Here is a 14,083-nt window from a genome sequence, read left to right as displayed (position 1 = left end):
ACAAATATAACTTATCTATTAAATTAATAATTTTATTTACAAGGTTGAATTATAGTCACTTATCATTTCCGGATAATAGACAAGTAAGTGTTATAAAGACATCGTAAATGAGAAAGTAAATTTGAAAATCGAACTCCACTATTTAAATATGTATAAGGATTTCTAATAATCTGTTGAAAACAGTAGTGCATTATTTATGTGGTTGTCATTTAATATCAAACACCTATTACGTCGAAAATCCTTTCGTTTGTCGTTAGTCGGTTTTAAAAACAAAAAAATAAGAGTGTAAAATTCATACTCATTTTATTAATGACTGATTAATTTTATGAATAGCTCATCGGATCTCCTGTAGTGTTACTTACATACAATATGATATTATAATTAAGAGGCGATTATAATATACAATTCTTAGTTATGTCTTGCAGAGACATCTGTTGAACTTTTCACGAACGAGCGACTAAGGCTGAAGTCAGACTCAGCTTTCAGCTTTGTGGTTCGCAAAGTTACCGCTAGAAGCCGCCATATTGTCGTGATTATTGGGAAGATTACTATTGAAACTCGGTTTTAGTGTATTCATGTTATAGGTTATAGGATAGTTAAATTTTTGCTGGCAATATTATAGCAATATTAAAAAAGAAACAATGTACTCATTCATACATAGTATTTTTTCACAATAAACTAAAACGAAAAAAAAAGTCGTACCGAATATAATTTCTTATTAATCTTAATTTTCCGCATAAATTCTTTTAATAAATTGAAACAGAACAACAGAAGAACAGTTGACTATATAATACTAAGTACATAATTATTATTTAACACACAAACTATAAACTAAATAGAAAAAAGAGGTAAAGTGCCCAGAAAGCCGTCAGATGCCATGTTGAATAACAATACTGATCCTCTGACATAAATATAGGCCAACCTTCAGGTCACTGGCGTCAACGAATCACTTTGGGAATTGAGGTATCTGAAAAGAAAGCGAGTACTCGGACCCCGCGGTCTAGTTTAAATGCAATACCTGCCGGTAGTACGTCTTCTAGCTGATACCGGCGCGCGTCTCAAAGGTCTTCTTGATGCACCCCTGGCACTCCACCGTCGCGGGGCCTCGCTCCACCTAACACCCCTCAAGTTCAGTACACCAGTCACGACCACCGTTATCATTTTAACCAAACACGCTGTGGCGTGCACTGCCTACACTGCCGTCTCATTAACAACTTGTATTAAAGAAGGAATTTGAATTTTTTGTATGCCTACCCTATTTAAAAACCGCGTGCACGCCATTGCAAATAAGTGATATCAAATAAAAGAAAATGGAAGAACTTCAACTGATTCCCAAGATACGATTTCAAAAGCTAGTTTGCAATTCAGAGCACTTTATTACTAGTTGTCTCTGAGGTGTAAAAGTTTTCGGACTACCCACATTTAAATTTAGTACGAAAACTTACTCAGGTCTCAGAAATACAAATCATATCAATATACTCGTATATAACTAGTGACAAAAATATTGTTTTTGACTTTAAGATAGTCTACCATCGATCGATGTAGTCTACGAAAAACAGTTTCATTCGGAAAAATCGAATCGAATCGAATCGAATAAAATCATTTTAATGATTTTAAACTTATTTAGAGGTTTTTGTTGTGTTTTCATTCGTTTGTTGATCGTGATTTTTTTAATTTAGTCATAATATTATTGTGGTAGGTACGTACGGGTTCAAATTTATAATAATTTTTTTTAACCTAATATTTTTGCGTATTCCGTTCATGTTATAACAAGTAACAGTAACATTTTAGTACAAGGTGCAGCCTTGTACTAAAATTCTTAATAAAATATGTAGTTTAATACTGAAAAATAATTATACCTACTTATTTTTTGCAAAAACCAAATTTCTGCTAAATATATTTTGGACCACAGAAAAAGAATGATCCAGAATGAGTCTTTACAAGTAGCGTGGTGAAGACGGTGAAACCCATAAAAAACAAACGTCGCCCGTCTCCTTGATATCCGCATATACACCCTTTTTTATAATTTGTATTTCAAAATTTAACTCAAACAACAATTTTTTTTTTTATTTAGTCTCTCAATTATTCCTGTAATCTGTCGTGAGACATTCAGCGGGATTTTAAGTATTTGAATTAAGGCGTGTTTGGTGCAAAATCCAGTGATTTGCCCAAATATAATAATGTAGTGTCTATTTCATGACATCTTGTGGTGCTTGATCTCTTAAGCCTTTTGAAAGCCATTGGTAATCAAACAACAATAATTACATAAATTAATATAATAATCATAAAAAAATAGTCCATCTTATTTCTTTAAAGTCAGGGATCCCTAGAACATTGTTTACACCTGATTACTAACAAGCTAATTTTTCGCGAGTAGCTTCATCTCGATAAGACGATTAACTTTTTTATTTACGAAAATTTTTGATTCTAGTAGCTAACTGTGTTACCAGGAAATGAAAATTTTAGAGCGTCGATTTTTAAAATATTCAAAACATAAGACGAACATTTTTCTTGAATAATATTGAAAATAACCGATGCGAAGCTTCGTGTCGTACCTACTGACTCGAGAATGTATTCGTTTTTGAATTTTGTATCTGGAATGGCTACGACACCGTCGTATTCCGTGCACTCTATCTGCCTATTATTCTTTAATCTGTGTTTGGATATACTTGGGTATTTAAAACTGTAAATATTAACAGATGTACTTTCTATTTCGTCATTCCAGTATTTAATTGTTTGGTGGAACATACACACATACAGATATAACAGCACACAGACACACACACACAGCGTACAGATATAATAACGCGAACGAAGACGCAAGCAAAAGCTAGTTTATAAACTTCCTGAAAAATGCAAGTATTGGTACTAGGTGCTTATCCATAACGTCTGTCGAGTTAATCTAATCTCATCTTGTTTTCAATGCGTTACATCTACGAGTAGTTTTACATGAAATTTAGATTTTAAAAGAATGTAGATTATGTTGATAGCAACGTCACTCGAGGCCGGATAATCTATCGATACACGTTAACACGTTGTAACTGATTATATCAAAAAAAAAGTAACCAGCTGGCCTATTCACTGTTATGGTCTTTATTAACAACCGATTAAAGACATAACTTTAATATAGGATATTATGCTGACCAGGGCCGACTCCTCCATACGGCGACATTCGCTCCAGGCGCCAAATCCTAGAGAGCGCCTAAATGATAATCCTACTTACTGGTACTGTAGGTACGGTGGTAGGTACTGCGCCTGATTTTCAACTGGTCACCTCACAGTATGGTCGAGATCTTTGCTTCGCATTCTTACTTTACACTCATAATTTAGTATAGGTATCTACATATTATTAGGAGCAAAGAGGAGAGGCGCCATAATTAGATCTCGCTCCATTTTAAATTTACTTCGGGCCGGCACTGATGCTGATATAGGTACCTACTTAATGGATTTGTATGGATTTTTGTTACTCTTTCACGCAAATAGGTCTACTACTCAATGGATTTGGCTGAAATTTTGTATGGACATAAATCATGGATTAACATAATATTTACTTACTTTCATCTTTAAATCTATAGTTTGCGCGAAATTTGTGAAAAATCAATGTAAAAGTATAGTCGAATATAATTGTTAGATTTTCTTTTGCCAGTGGAAACTCGCGACTTCATTCTCGTGAAATTAAAAATTTTCAAATAAAATTGTCACTAGTCTGTAAAACTTGTAGCAATGGAAAAGTATAGTATTTTTACTCGTACGACAAATATACTATTTGTATTCGTATTATTTTTAAATTTAAAGGTTTACGTGCAAAGTAAAGCAGGACTCGCTAGTAAAACAGAAGAAATGAATACACAAAAGATAAAAGGGATAGCCGTTCCTTAGTCATTTCAACTTTTCAATATTGAACTTGAAAAAGATAAATAACTCCGAACTCTCGACAATCTGGTAAGTTAAAATCGTAAAAGTATAGTAGAGAATAAGGTCTCCCTCTTACTGTTAATTTAAGTCTTTCGTTAACATTGTTAACTTTTAGAGGAAAATTTATAAAGAAACAGCGTGACTGAAAGGAGATGTTCGAAACTGAGCCCACTTTTCAGAACTATTCAGAAATGAAAAATATACTAAATATCTTGTATATTTTACTAGATTACTCCTTTACAATCTGAACCTAAATAATATTAGCCAACAGTGAAAATAAGGTGATATCATTATTTTCATATAGATCGTAGTGATTTACTATATCGGCTGCATATTTCACTAATTGACAGTTGTCTTTGCAAACGCGGGCTGTCAATGTCAAAATCAATCAATGAATGAGATCAATTATCATGAAACCATCTCTGTCAAATATCATTATAATTGTTGATTATATGAGTTAGTGTTAATGAGTTCTCCTTAATCATTTGTATAATTTGGGCCCGAGTTTGTGGAGACTGTTTGTAAGGGATGTTTTTCCGTTAAAGAATGCTCTGAATTTTGGACCTTTGTGTTATCTTTTTACAAAATGCTTTACTTATTTCCGCTAAATCGTGTGAAATGGTGTGTGTGGTGTGTGTGATGGTTTATAAATACATCACACATTCACATTCTAAAAACATATCCTTAACACACACACAAATAAACACAAACACACACTCAACTATCACTGACAATTAAACACAACGCACACATACTCCTACATAATATATTTTGTACAACTATTCATGCCACCTTTTTTAGCCATTTTTTTTGTCACAAGTCGCTCTTTTGTATGTTTTTTTCCTGTACAAATTGAGGAAGGCGTTGATTACTTAGACATACCTACGGTGCGTTACGAAGGTCATTTTGGCAGTATTGATGCGAGGCATATTTAAAAATATTATCTAAAACAATGTAGAAATCAACAATCCTGTAGGTTTACACTCAATTAGGAAACTTGAACTAACTTATCCTTCTTACTATACAAGTTATGCCATCGTGGAATGGTGTATAATATATGTAATTCCATGCTTATCTTCACACCCACGGAAACCATTCAATAGACTATTAGACTAGAAATACGAAAATGTTTTTCGTGTTGAGTAAGTGCCGATGGCTCCATGTGGGACCACTACAGTGACACCGCCAGGGGGTTTGGGTGAGCGCAGAAGCATTGCCTGATGAGACCCTAAGGCTGAAATAAAGATAGAGGACGGAACGAATCTCTAAGGGCGTCTCCAATGAGACTCGGACCTCGGCTTAGAGGGCCATTCAGGAGGGAGTAACCGTGACCTGAGTGAAATCAATCCGGACGCCCCCAAGATCGTGAGTTAGAAAACCCACGTCCGGGTGTGCCTCATCTTAATTTTGGCAATATAGGTAAGTATAGGTAAGTAGTAAGGTTTTTTTTTTGGTATAGAAATAACGTTGCTTGACTGTAATCATCTATACACGTGTTACTAAGTACTCGTAGCTACGTAACATGCAGTGACGACATCATACCTAAAATATTTCCTGGTACAGTAATCTTAACGTGGATTTTTTTATCTTATCACTATGATCATGAAAATTGATCAATTTACCGAATATTTGATATAAAACCTACAAATTTTGATAGTAGTAGCTAAATCAGGCTTTTCATATTAGTAATGCTTCATAGTACCTACCTATGTTTAAGTATCCATATTCTATAGTCATATTATAAACTAGGTGAAGCCGCGCGGTTTCACCCGCGTAGTTCCCGTTCCCGTTTCGTAAGAATACGGGAATAATATATAGCCATTCTCGATAAATGGGCTATCTAACACTGAAAGAATTTTTCAAATCGGACCAGTAGTTCCTGCGATTAGCGCGTTCAATCCAACAAACAAACAAATAAACTCTTCAGCTTTGTAATATTAGTATAGATGTGAAAGTCTGTCTGTCTGTTACTTTTCACGACTAAACCGTTGAACCGACGTATTGTTGTCAAAATGGTAATGCAAATGCATCAAGATTTTGTATGGGCATTAAATTTGACGTCAGATAAGACTTTTCTTTAACTCGATAAAATGTTGTCACAAATATTGATGGGCCAAGTAAGCATAAATCTATGGATTACGAGTACCACCACCGAACATAGATAAAGCCTTTAGTGATTACTACCTGTTCTTACTACCCGTTAATAAATACGAAATGCACCTAATACATACAGCAGTTAAATATCGTCGTCATCAACCCATATTCGGCTCACTGATCAGCTCGAGTCTCCTTTCAGAATGAGAGGAGTAAGGCCAATAGTTCACCACGCTGGCCCAATTCGGATTGGCAGACTTCACACACGCAGAGAATTAAGATATTTCTCTGGTATGCAGGTTTCCTCACGATGTTTTACTTCACCGATTGAGACACATGATATTTAATTTCTTAATATGCATACAACTGAACAGTTGGAGGTGCATGCCCCGGACCGGATTCGAACCCACACCCTCCGGAATCGGAAGCAGAGGTCATATCCACTGGGCTATAATATATCATACCTAAATTGATCGTAGAGTACACAAATATATATGCTAGCCCAAACAATTTCTCCAACTTAATTGTCCCACTACCTAATTACTTGAACATCGATCATAGAATCGAGATTCGCTTTTGAATATGCGTAAAAATGTTGTCCTAGTCTAAATAGTTATAAAAGGATGCAATTAAGTTGTTCAATAGTTGGCCAATTTACTATTGCACTCGTTTTAGGAGCCCTATGTATAAATTGTAATTTGTGAAACGATGTCACCAATGATAGGAGTAAATCCAAAAGTCACTATAATAGATCGAATGCCGACACGTTCATTGTATTCAGGCCAAATCTTTGTTCCAACGGACGGTTAATTGAACAGAATTCTCTCATTGCCTCACTGACTACTGTAATTAAATCTATTAATAGATATCTTTATTGCCTTTTATATATAGATGTAACTGGCTATATATATATATATAAAGTATAATATTTTTAGTAGGAGTATTTTTTAAAAGTATACGTGTATGTTAAGTTTCAAAAAAAAAAGTATACGTGTATTTTCTCTAAGTCCTCCCTGACTTAAAAACCGCGATCGTTTGTGTGTATAGTATAGTTTATAATGATCTTAGTACTAGTTGTAAAGGAAAACATTTCCGACATTGATTACATAACCATTGATGATTTTAACCTAACCATCTTCAGTGTAACTCACATTCCATCCAACCAAACTTTCAAATTTATGATATTATTTCTACTAATATTATATAAATATATCTTTGTGTAAATAAAATGATTCTCGTAATATTATTAATATTATAAAAATAATCGTAACATTAAAATCTATAAAGATTCTACTTGAAATCCGATCAGACTTGCTGTTGATAATCGTGAATTCTTTTGCTAATAATAGATAACACATAACTAAAATTCTGGCAAGGTCGAATATGAATCTAGCACATAAAGTCTTTTGCCAAATGATATAGCGGAATTACAATAATTTTAATAAATTTTATTTTAAGAATGTTACATAAATTTAAATTTTTAACATACCCGCGACTGTGGAATAGCTTCAATTAAAACTGAAATGATAAGTATTTAATCATAATTAACTGATTATAAACAATAATAACGGCTGAATATAGTGATGTTTAGAAGAACTACAAAAAGCCTATAATAATTAAAAAAACTATAATAATCAAATAAATTGTCTCTTCTCTTTCTATTTGTTTTGTATAGTTTAGAATAAGTTTAAATATATTGCCAATTTTAATTTCGTATGTAATTTTACCTAGTAATTTAATCTAATAATTGTATTCAATCAATTTATTTTCCTTTTGATGGTAATGTTTTATAATAGTATACTTTTTATTAACTTTGACATAATATAATCTTTTTATAAACTTGACATATAATTATTATGAAAGTGTTGACATGTGATTATATAAATGAAAAAAAAAATGTTATGTGCGCCTAGAGTTAATATACATATCAGAATTTTTGTGGCATATTGTATTGTTTTTTAATGTTTAATATGTGTAATTGTTGGCGTGCTTTAAATAAATCAATAAAAATAAAATAAAAGCCTATGTCCTGCAGTGGATGTCCATCGGCTGATATGACGATGATGACTATGATGAACTGATTATAGGTTAGAAACTGTTTAGTCGTTGAAATTAATTAAACAGATATAAATAAAACGTGGAATCCTGAAATAACAGAATGAAATTGATACTGCGTGTTTTTCCGTTCAACCACGTACTGGGACTTGAGTTTTTCCTCCCAAAGGACGATTTGGGACATCTTCATTTAAGACTCCGATACTGTTTTTGCTTAAAAATATTTGACTATTGGGATGATCAATTAAAAATAATAGGTTGTTTTTTTTTGTTGTAAATACTTATACTGCAGTATTATATATTATTCTTTTTTTACAAGTTAGCCCATAACTACAAACTTACCTGATGGCAAGTGATTGATGCAATCTAAGATGGAAGCGGGCTAACTTGTTAGGAGTAGGACGTAATCCATACTCCTTTCGGTTTCTACACGACATCTTACCGGAACGCTAAATCGCATGGCGGTTCGTCTTTTGTCGATAGGGTGGGAACTAGTCACGGCCGAAGCCTTCCACCAGCCAGACCTGGACCAATTAAAAAAACCTAAATGGGCCCACATGGGGATCGAACCCTGGACCTCCGTTTTGTAAATACACCGCGCATACCAAAGCATCACGGAGGTTGTAAAGAAAATTCATTTTTTTCTCTCTAATGCCAAATTTCATTTTAGACTCTTTTTATGCGTTTTTCAATGGTCTAAGGTTTTTCGGCGATTTGGTGTGCTTGAGTAACATCCATCCATCCATCCATCCAAACTTTTGCATTAATAATTTAAGTTAGACGTCAGACAAAACAGCTTTCAAACAAACTTAATGATTTTTCCTTCCATCTCCTGTAGGTTCAACACAATTTGTCTGTAATACAATTTGCTATCCCTAATGGATTGATAAAACACTCGTATATAAATAGCTTCCAATATAAATTGTTTTATCGCAAAGTACTATACATGTTAAATGTTTACTTTTTCTATAGGTATACATTTACAAATCAGTTGAATATTCATCAGATTTATTTATACAGGGAGCTCGAATCTGTTTTGTAAACTTTTTAAAATTTAAAACTCCGTTTTTATCTTGAATTTGATCTATTAAAGTCTTTCTTGATGAGCACTGTTTACCAACAAAGAAATTAGAAATTAAGGTAGAAAACGAATGACATTTCATAACTTATTTATTTTAAATTATGTATTGTTTGTTTATAAAATGTTATATAAAACATATTAACCATGTCTGGAACTCATGAAAGGCTGTAGTATAGGTAGAACTATCATACTCGAATTATAGCATAAATTCAAGGTTTATTATAAAATTTCTACGCGACATCGTACTGGAACGCTGAATCGCTTGGCGGTACGTCTTTGCCGGTAGGTTGGTAACGAAATTGTTTTACAGATAGCAGGGTTATTATTGTAAATCGCGGCAAACTTTCAAGAGTGAAACGAACTGTCACAAGCACCATCCTACATCCAACGAACTGTAGTCACGGCCTAATGCCTATCACCAGACCTAAACTCACTCAAGCTGGTAATCATCGAACCCAGGACATCTGTGTTGAGATCCACAGAATAACTAACTGCCCAAATAATTAATACGTAGGTATATATAAATAAGTAATACGGTAAATAATACTAGTATTCGTCATATTAGTTATACTTTGCATCTGAAGGTGGTCGAGTTTTCTCTCGGATCTGGGTGATATTGAAGCATGGATGGATTCGTCGGTTTTTCGCGGACAATAGCAAAATATACAGGGTGCTCGGGAGTATTTACCGTAACTCTATAATACGTAATATTCTATAACAAAAATTAATTCAAAATGTTCGAGGAACGTGTTTTCTTAAATCAATATTTTCGGAGTAAATAATATTATTATTTTGTAAAAAGATCTTAAAATGAGTCCCAACTCATCCATATAATAATGACGTAGCCTATTGTCTTATTTTAAAATGCAACCATAGATAAAGGTGTGTGTAACATGGCTAGTCGGAATTATTGGAATTTCTTTGTATGAAAACGTAAAAACTTTTTTTTTAGTTAATGAAATATTAATTGAGCATTTCGGTTGTCATAGGTGGTGTCGTCAACACCTTGAAGTTATGGGAAATACTCCCCAGCACCCTGTATATTAATAAACTACTGCAAAGTATGTTAGTACTTTTATGAACTGCACTACTACTTGCAGTCACATCCTATTATCAATTAAATAAACGCAATACGAACAATGGAGTTTATATAATTGAATCGCATCGTGCACCTAAATATACCCAATCATAGGAGTTATTATCGTGTCTTGGACATTTGCGATTGTTCACTGTTGTATGGCCTTCCGCGGCAATCAACGTCACTTGATTGTAGCTCATTGCGGATAATAAATAATAATTGACATAGTTAGGAGCTCCAGTCATATTTTAATGTAAGCCTTGCGATCTCTATTTACTAGCAGAATAAGGAAAAGTCATAACTACTTGTAGTTATTACTTAGAATACAGGTTGAATGACCTTGACTGGTCTCGCTAAAATATTATTTTGTTAGTCGCTTATACAGGTATCTAGCAATTTAATGTATTTTTCTTTATTTTAACTCAATGATTCTTAATTAAAAATACAAAGTCACATTTGTGGGATTTAGCCAATGCAAATTGTATAAATAGAAATGTTGTTTAATTTTTCAAGATCAAGAGACAGAATGTATGCAATTCTTGATTGCTAAAAATTATGGTGAGTCGTAGTGAAGTTCTTCCAATTTCGTTTTAATTACATGTTAAGTAAATTTGTTAAAAGACTGGTCGGTTGAATTGGATTGTTAAATTGTAAAATATTTTTCCTAATAGTGTGTATTGAATAAAGGTGAATAATTAATTTATATCAATAAAATTCACATTCTAAAAATTCATGTTAATTCAAGACTTATGAAACACAGGAGCAGTTTTTGAAGAAAGTTAAAAATAAGAAGATAACGGTTGTTAAAATGATAACGAGGCGTAGACCTCTTAGAATAGTCTCCGCTACTGGTCTGGCTGGAGCTGGTGGTGGTCGTGCTGAGCGTAGAGAGGTCGCTGGAGGCGCGCGCCGAGCGCAGGCGAGGCAGCACGGGCGCCTCGTCCGCCTCGGGCGAGGCAGCGGGCGCCTCGCACGCCAGCCCCAGCGCGCGCGCCGCCGACCACACCGCGACCACCAGTGTGATCATCGCCTACCGCGCGCTCCGCCCGACGCGGCTCCGACCCGACCACCGCGACCACTTTCCCGCCAACTGCATCAGTGTTCAGTGTCACTGGCCGCCGGTCACTCACACATCGCCACCGTCGCGCGGTTAGCGCCGCACGTGCTCCTCGCGACGATCGGTACACGCGCGCTCGCGACTACGACTGGACCTGAAGCGGAGTCGAGAGCTCCGAACTCGCTTGTTTTGTTGTCATATCGATAGCCAATAAATAAAACATTTCACCCGTAATACTTATCGATTCGGTGCGATTGAACGCGGACCGTGATATCTTAACCGGTAACTGTTTGTGCGTATCGATGACGATGATTTCACTGATTGTCACCACTCGCTACGTTACGGAGACGGCGGTACGTGCGCGTGTTATTATTTATGTGGAGCGGTCTGCGTGACGCGGCACTGTTGACGTTTCGCGGCGCGGGGAACGCGAGCCGACGTCACTTGGCTCACCCGCGCCGCCGCTCGCCGAAAGGGCACGTTCTATATTTGTAAGCGGTCCACATTCACATCACTGCTGGGGATCGGCACCGGTGCGTCGATTATCGCGACTTTCTGAGCGCTATCACTTGTTGCACGCATGCACGCGTTCGCCCGGGACGCGGCGAGTCGGGGCGCACAATAAATCGATGGCACGGACAGTTTCCGCGTGCGTGCCGAAACGTACAGGCCGCTGAGGGTTCGTGCCAGCGTTGTTGCGAACGAGAGCAGCGTCACGGAGCATCCTGCGGCTGCCCGGCGGCCATGTTGGCATCGCCATTTTGCCGGGGGTCGAAAGGGGCGAGCCGCATGCGTACGCCGGCACGCAACCTCCGTGTGGAAACGCCACAACTCACTGCACCACTTAATGAAAATCGAACTCTCTTACACCGACAGAAGGTTCACTTCAATTTGACGTGAAATGTGCGTTCTTTTGTAGGTCATGAAACGAACCTGAAGCTGGCTGGTTATGAATCAGGGGAACTGATTTCTATCAAATATGTTTAATGTAACAATTTTAGTATAAAATGTACTTGTAGCGAAAATGTATTTATGAGTTTAAAGTTCAATAAAGATATAAAGCCGCGTGTTCATTGAACGTATGGCTAACATAAAAAATAAGAAGTACAGGTTTGAACACTGATAGCCTTGTACAAAAATAAATCAATATTTCTAATTATCCAAAGTTATTGGTTATGTTGTTTACTTACAGAAAAGTAAATGACGTGGAGCAAACAGAATGAGTTCATGTGCCAATGCTAATAATACGACAGTGACTCGAATTAATTATAGCAAGAACTAATCATAATTATATTAGATTAGCGACACTTACCTGTATCTATTTTTGTTCACGAAACGGAAAATAAAGTACATAATTTCTTTTGAAAATTCAAATAAGAATTCCTATAAGAATTTATGAAACATTATCCAATACACAATAAAGCTTCCTTGTGGACTAAAAATGAAATCATTTTCTTACTTAAAAATGTATATATTAGGATATTTTATTATTTGAAATTAAGATCATAATAAATTCTCGTCACCAGCATACTCCTAATAATTAATAACAGTATAATCTCAATATTATAAATATTGTACCTATTCCCAATATTAATCTATATCGCGTCTAAAAACATTTACAAATCTAAAATTTCCTAATAAATCTATACTAATATTTAAAAAAACTGAAGAGTTTTTTTGTTTGTTTAGTTGAACGCGCTAATCTCAGGAACTACTGGTCCGGTTTGAAAAATTCTTTCAGTGTTAGATAGCCCATTTATCGAGGCAGGCTATATTTCATCCCCGTACCGGAACCACGCGGATGAAACCGCGCGACATCTACTAGTATTAGATAAGCCGATGTACGATTAGGAGCTTTGAGCAACCAGACGCTATTGAAATAAATGTAAATTGAAAATGTATACTGCATCCCCATAATTTTCCTACTGTGTACACTAAGTTCAATATTTTAATATCCCACTACAGCGAGAGGACTCCCTTCTCATCGTAGAGAGGATATGGAACTTATGCCTATTACCCATCCAATGCTGTTTTGTGGGGTTCTATGGGGGTTAGGGTGAAATTATTAAATAAGAAATTATGTTTGATTTTAGGAAATACCACTTTCACTATCTACGAATTTCCCAACACCAGGCTGAGAATTTTTACTGATTTTTTTTTGGAAAAAAGAAAAGCTTAATTATAGTTCAAGGACCAGGATTCAAACCCAGGAACACATGACCCGAATCCACAAAGTATAACCACTGGACTAACGGCCCATTTTTTAGCAATGTGCTTATTTATAATTATTTCAATACTAACAGACCCCACAAAGTTTCACCCACGTAGTAGTTCCCATTCCCGTGGAAATACAGCGATAAAAAATACACGCGAATACATACTATACTTTGTTACTCGCTGATAGTGTAGATTTCTACTGGCGAAAGAATTTTTCAGATCGGTAAAGTAGTTTCAGAGCCAATGCAAACAAACGAGCAATTAAATCTTTCCTCTTTATATTATTAAAGTGTAGCATGTAGTTATATATCGCCTGTATTGACATTCATAATACGTTCTATTACTGTGAAACGTGGCAAACTTTCAAGAGTGAAACGAACTGTCACCCGCACCATCCTAGATGAAACGAACTGTATTTATGTATAACTAGCTGACGCCGCGCGGTTCACCCGCGCGTTGTCTATATATAATATATAGCCTATAGCCTTCCTCGATAAATGGGCTATCTAACACTGAAAGGATTTTTCAAATCGGACCAGTAGTCTCTGAGATTAGCTCGATCAAACAAACAAACAAACTCTTCAGC

The 14,083-nt window shown here is 35.5% G+C and overlaps 1 protein-coding gene across 11 annotated transcripts in view; it reads right to left on the bottom strand.

Annotated features, from left to right (window-relative positions):
• Nucleotides 1–14,083, bottom strand: part of LOC112044075 (cAMP-specific 3',5'-cyclic phosphodiesterase) — a 629,441-nt gene that overhangs the window by 162,074 nt on the left and 453,284 nt on the right. Inside the window, exons 1-2 of one of the 11 annotated variants that reach the window (XM_024079820.2) lie at nucleotides 11,051–12,005; nucleotides 1,019–1,114 (exon numbers count right to left, since the gene is read on the bottom strand). The exons of the other annotated variants lie outside the window; for them this stretch is intronic. Coding sequence (XP_023935588.1) covers nucleotides 1,019–1,114; nucleotides 11,051–11,250 — 296 coding nt within the window. The 5' untranslated portion in view covers nucleotides 11,251–12,005. Of the gene's footprint in view, nucleotides 1–1,018; nucleotides 1,115–11,050; nucleotides 12,006–14,083 lie in introns of those variants that run through there. 11 annotated transcript variants of the gene reach the window in all.

Source organism: Bicyclus anynana, chromosome 7, assembly GCF_947172395.1.
Source record: "Bicyclus anynana chromosome 7, ilBicAnyn1.1, whole genome shotgun sequence".
NCBI lineage: Eukaryota > Metazoa > Arthropoda > Insecta > Lepidoptera > Nymphalidae > Bicyclus > Bicyclus anynana.
The sequence above is the reverse complement of the archived record's forward strand: the minus strand, read 5'-3'. Positions and strand labels throughout refer to the sequence as shown.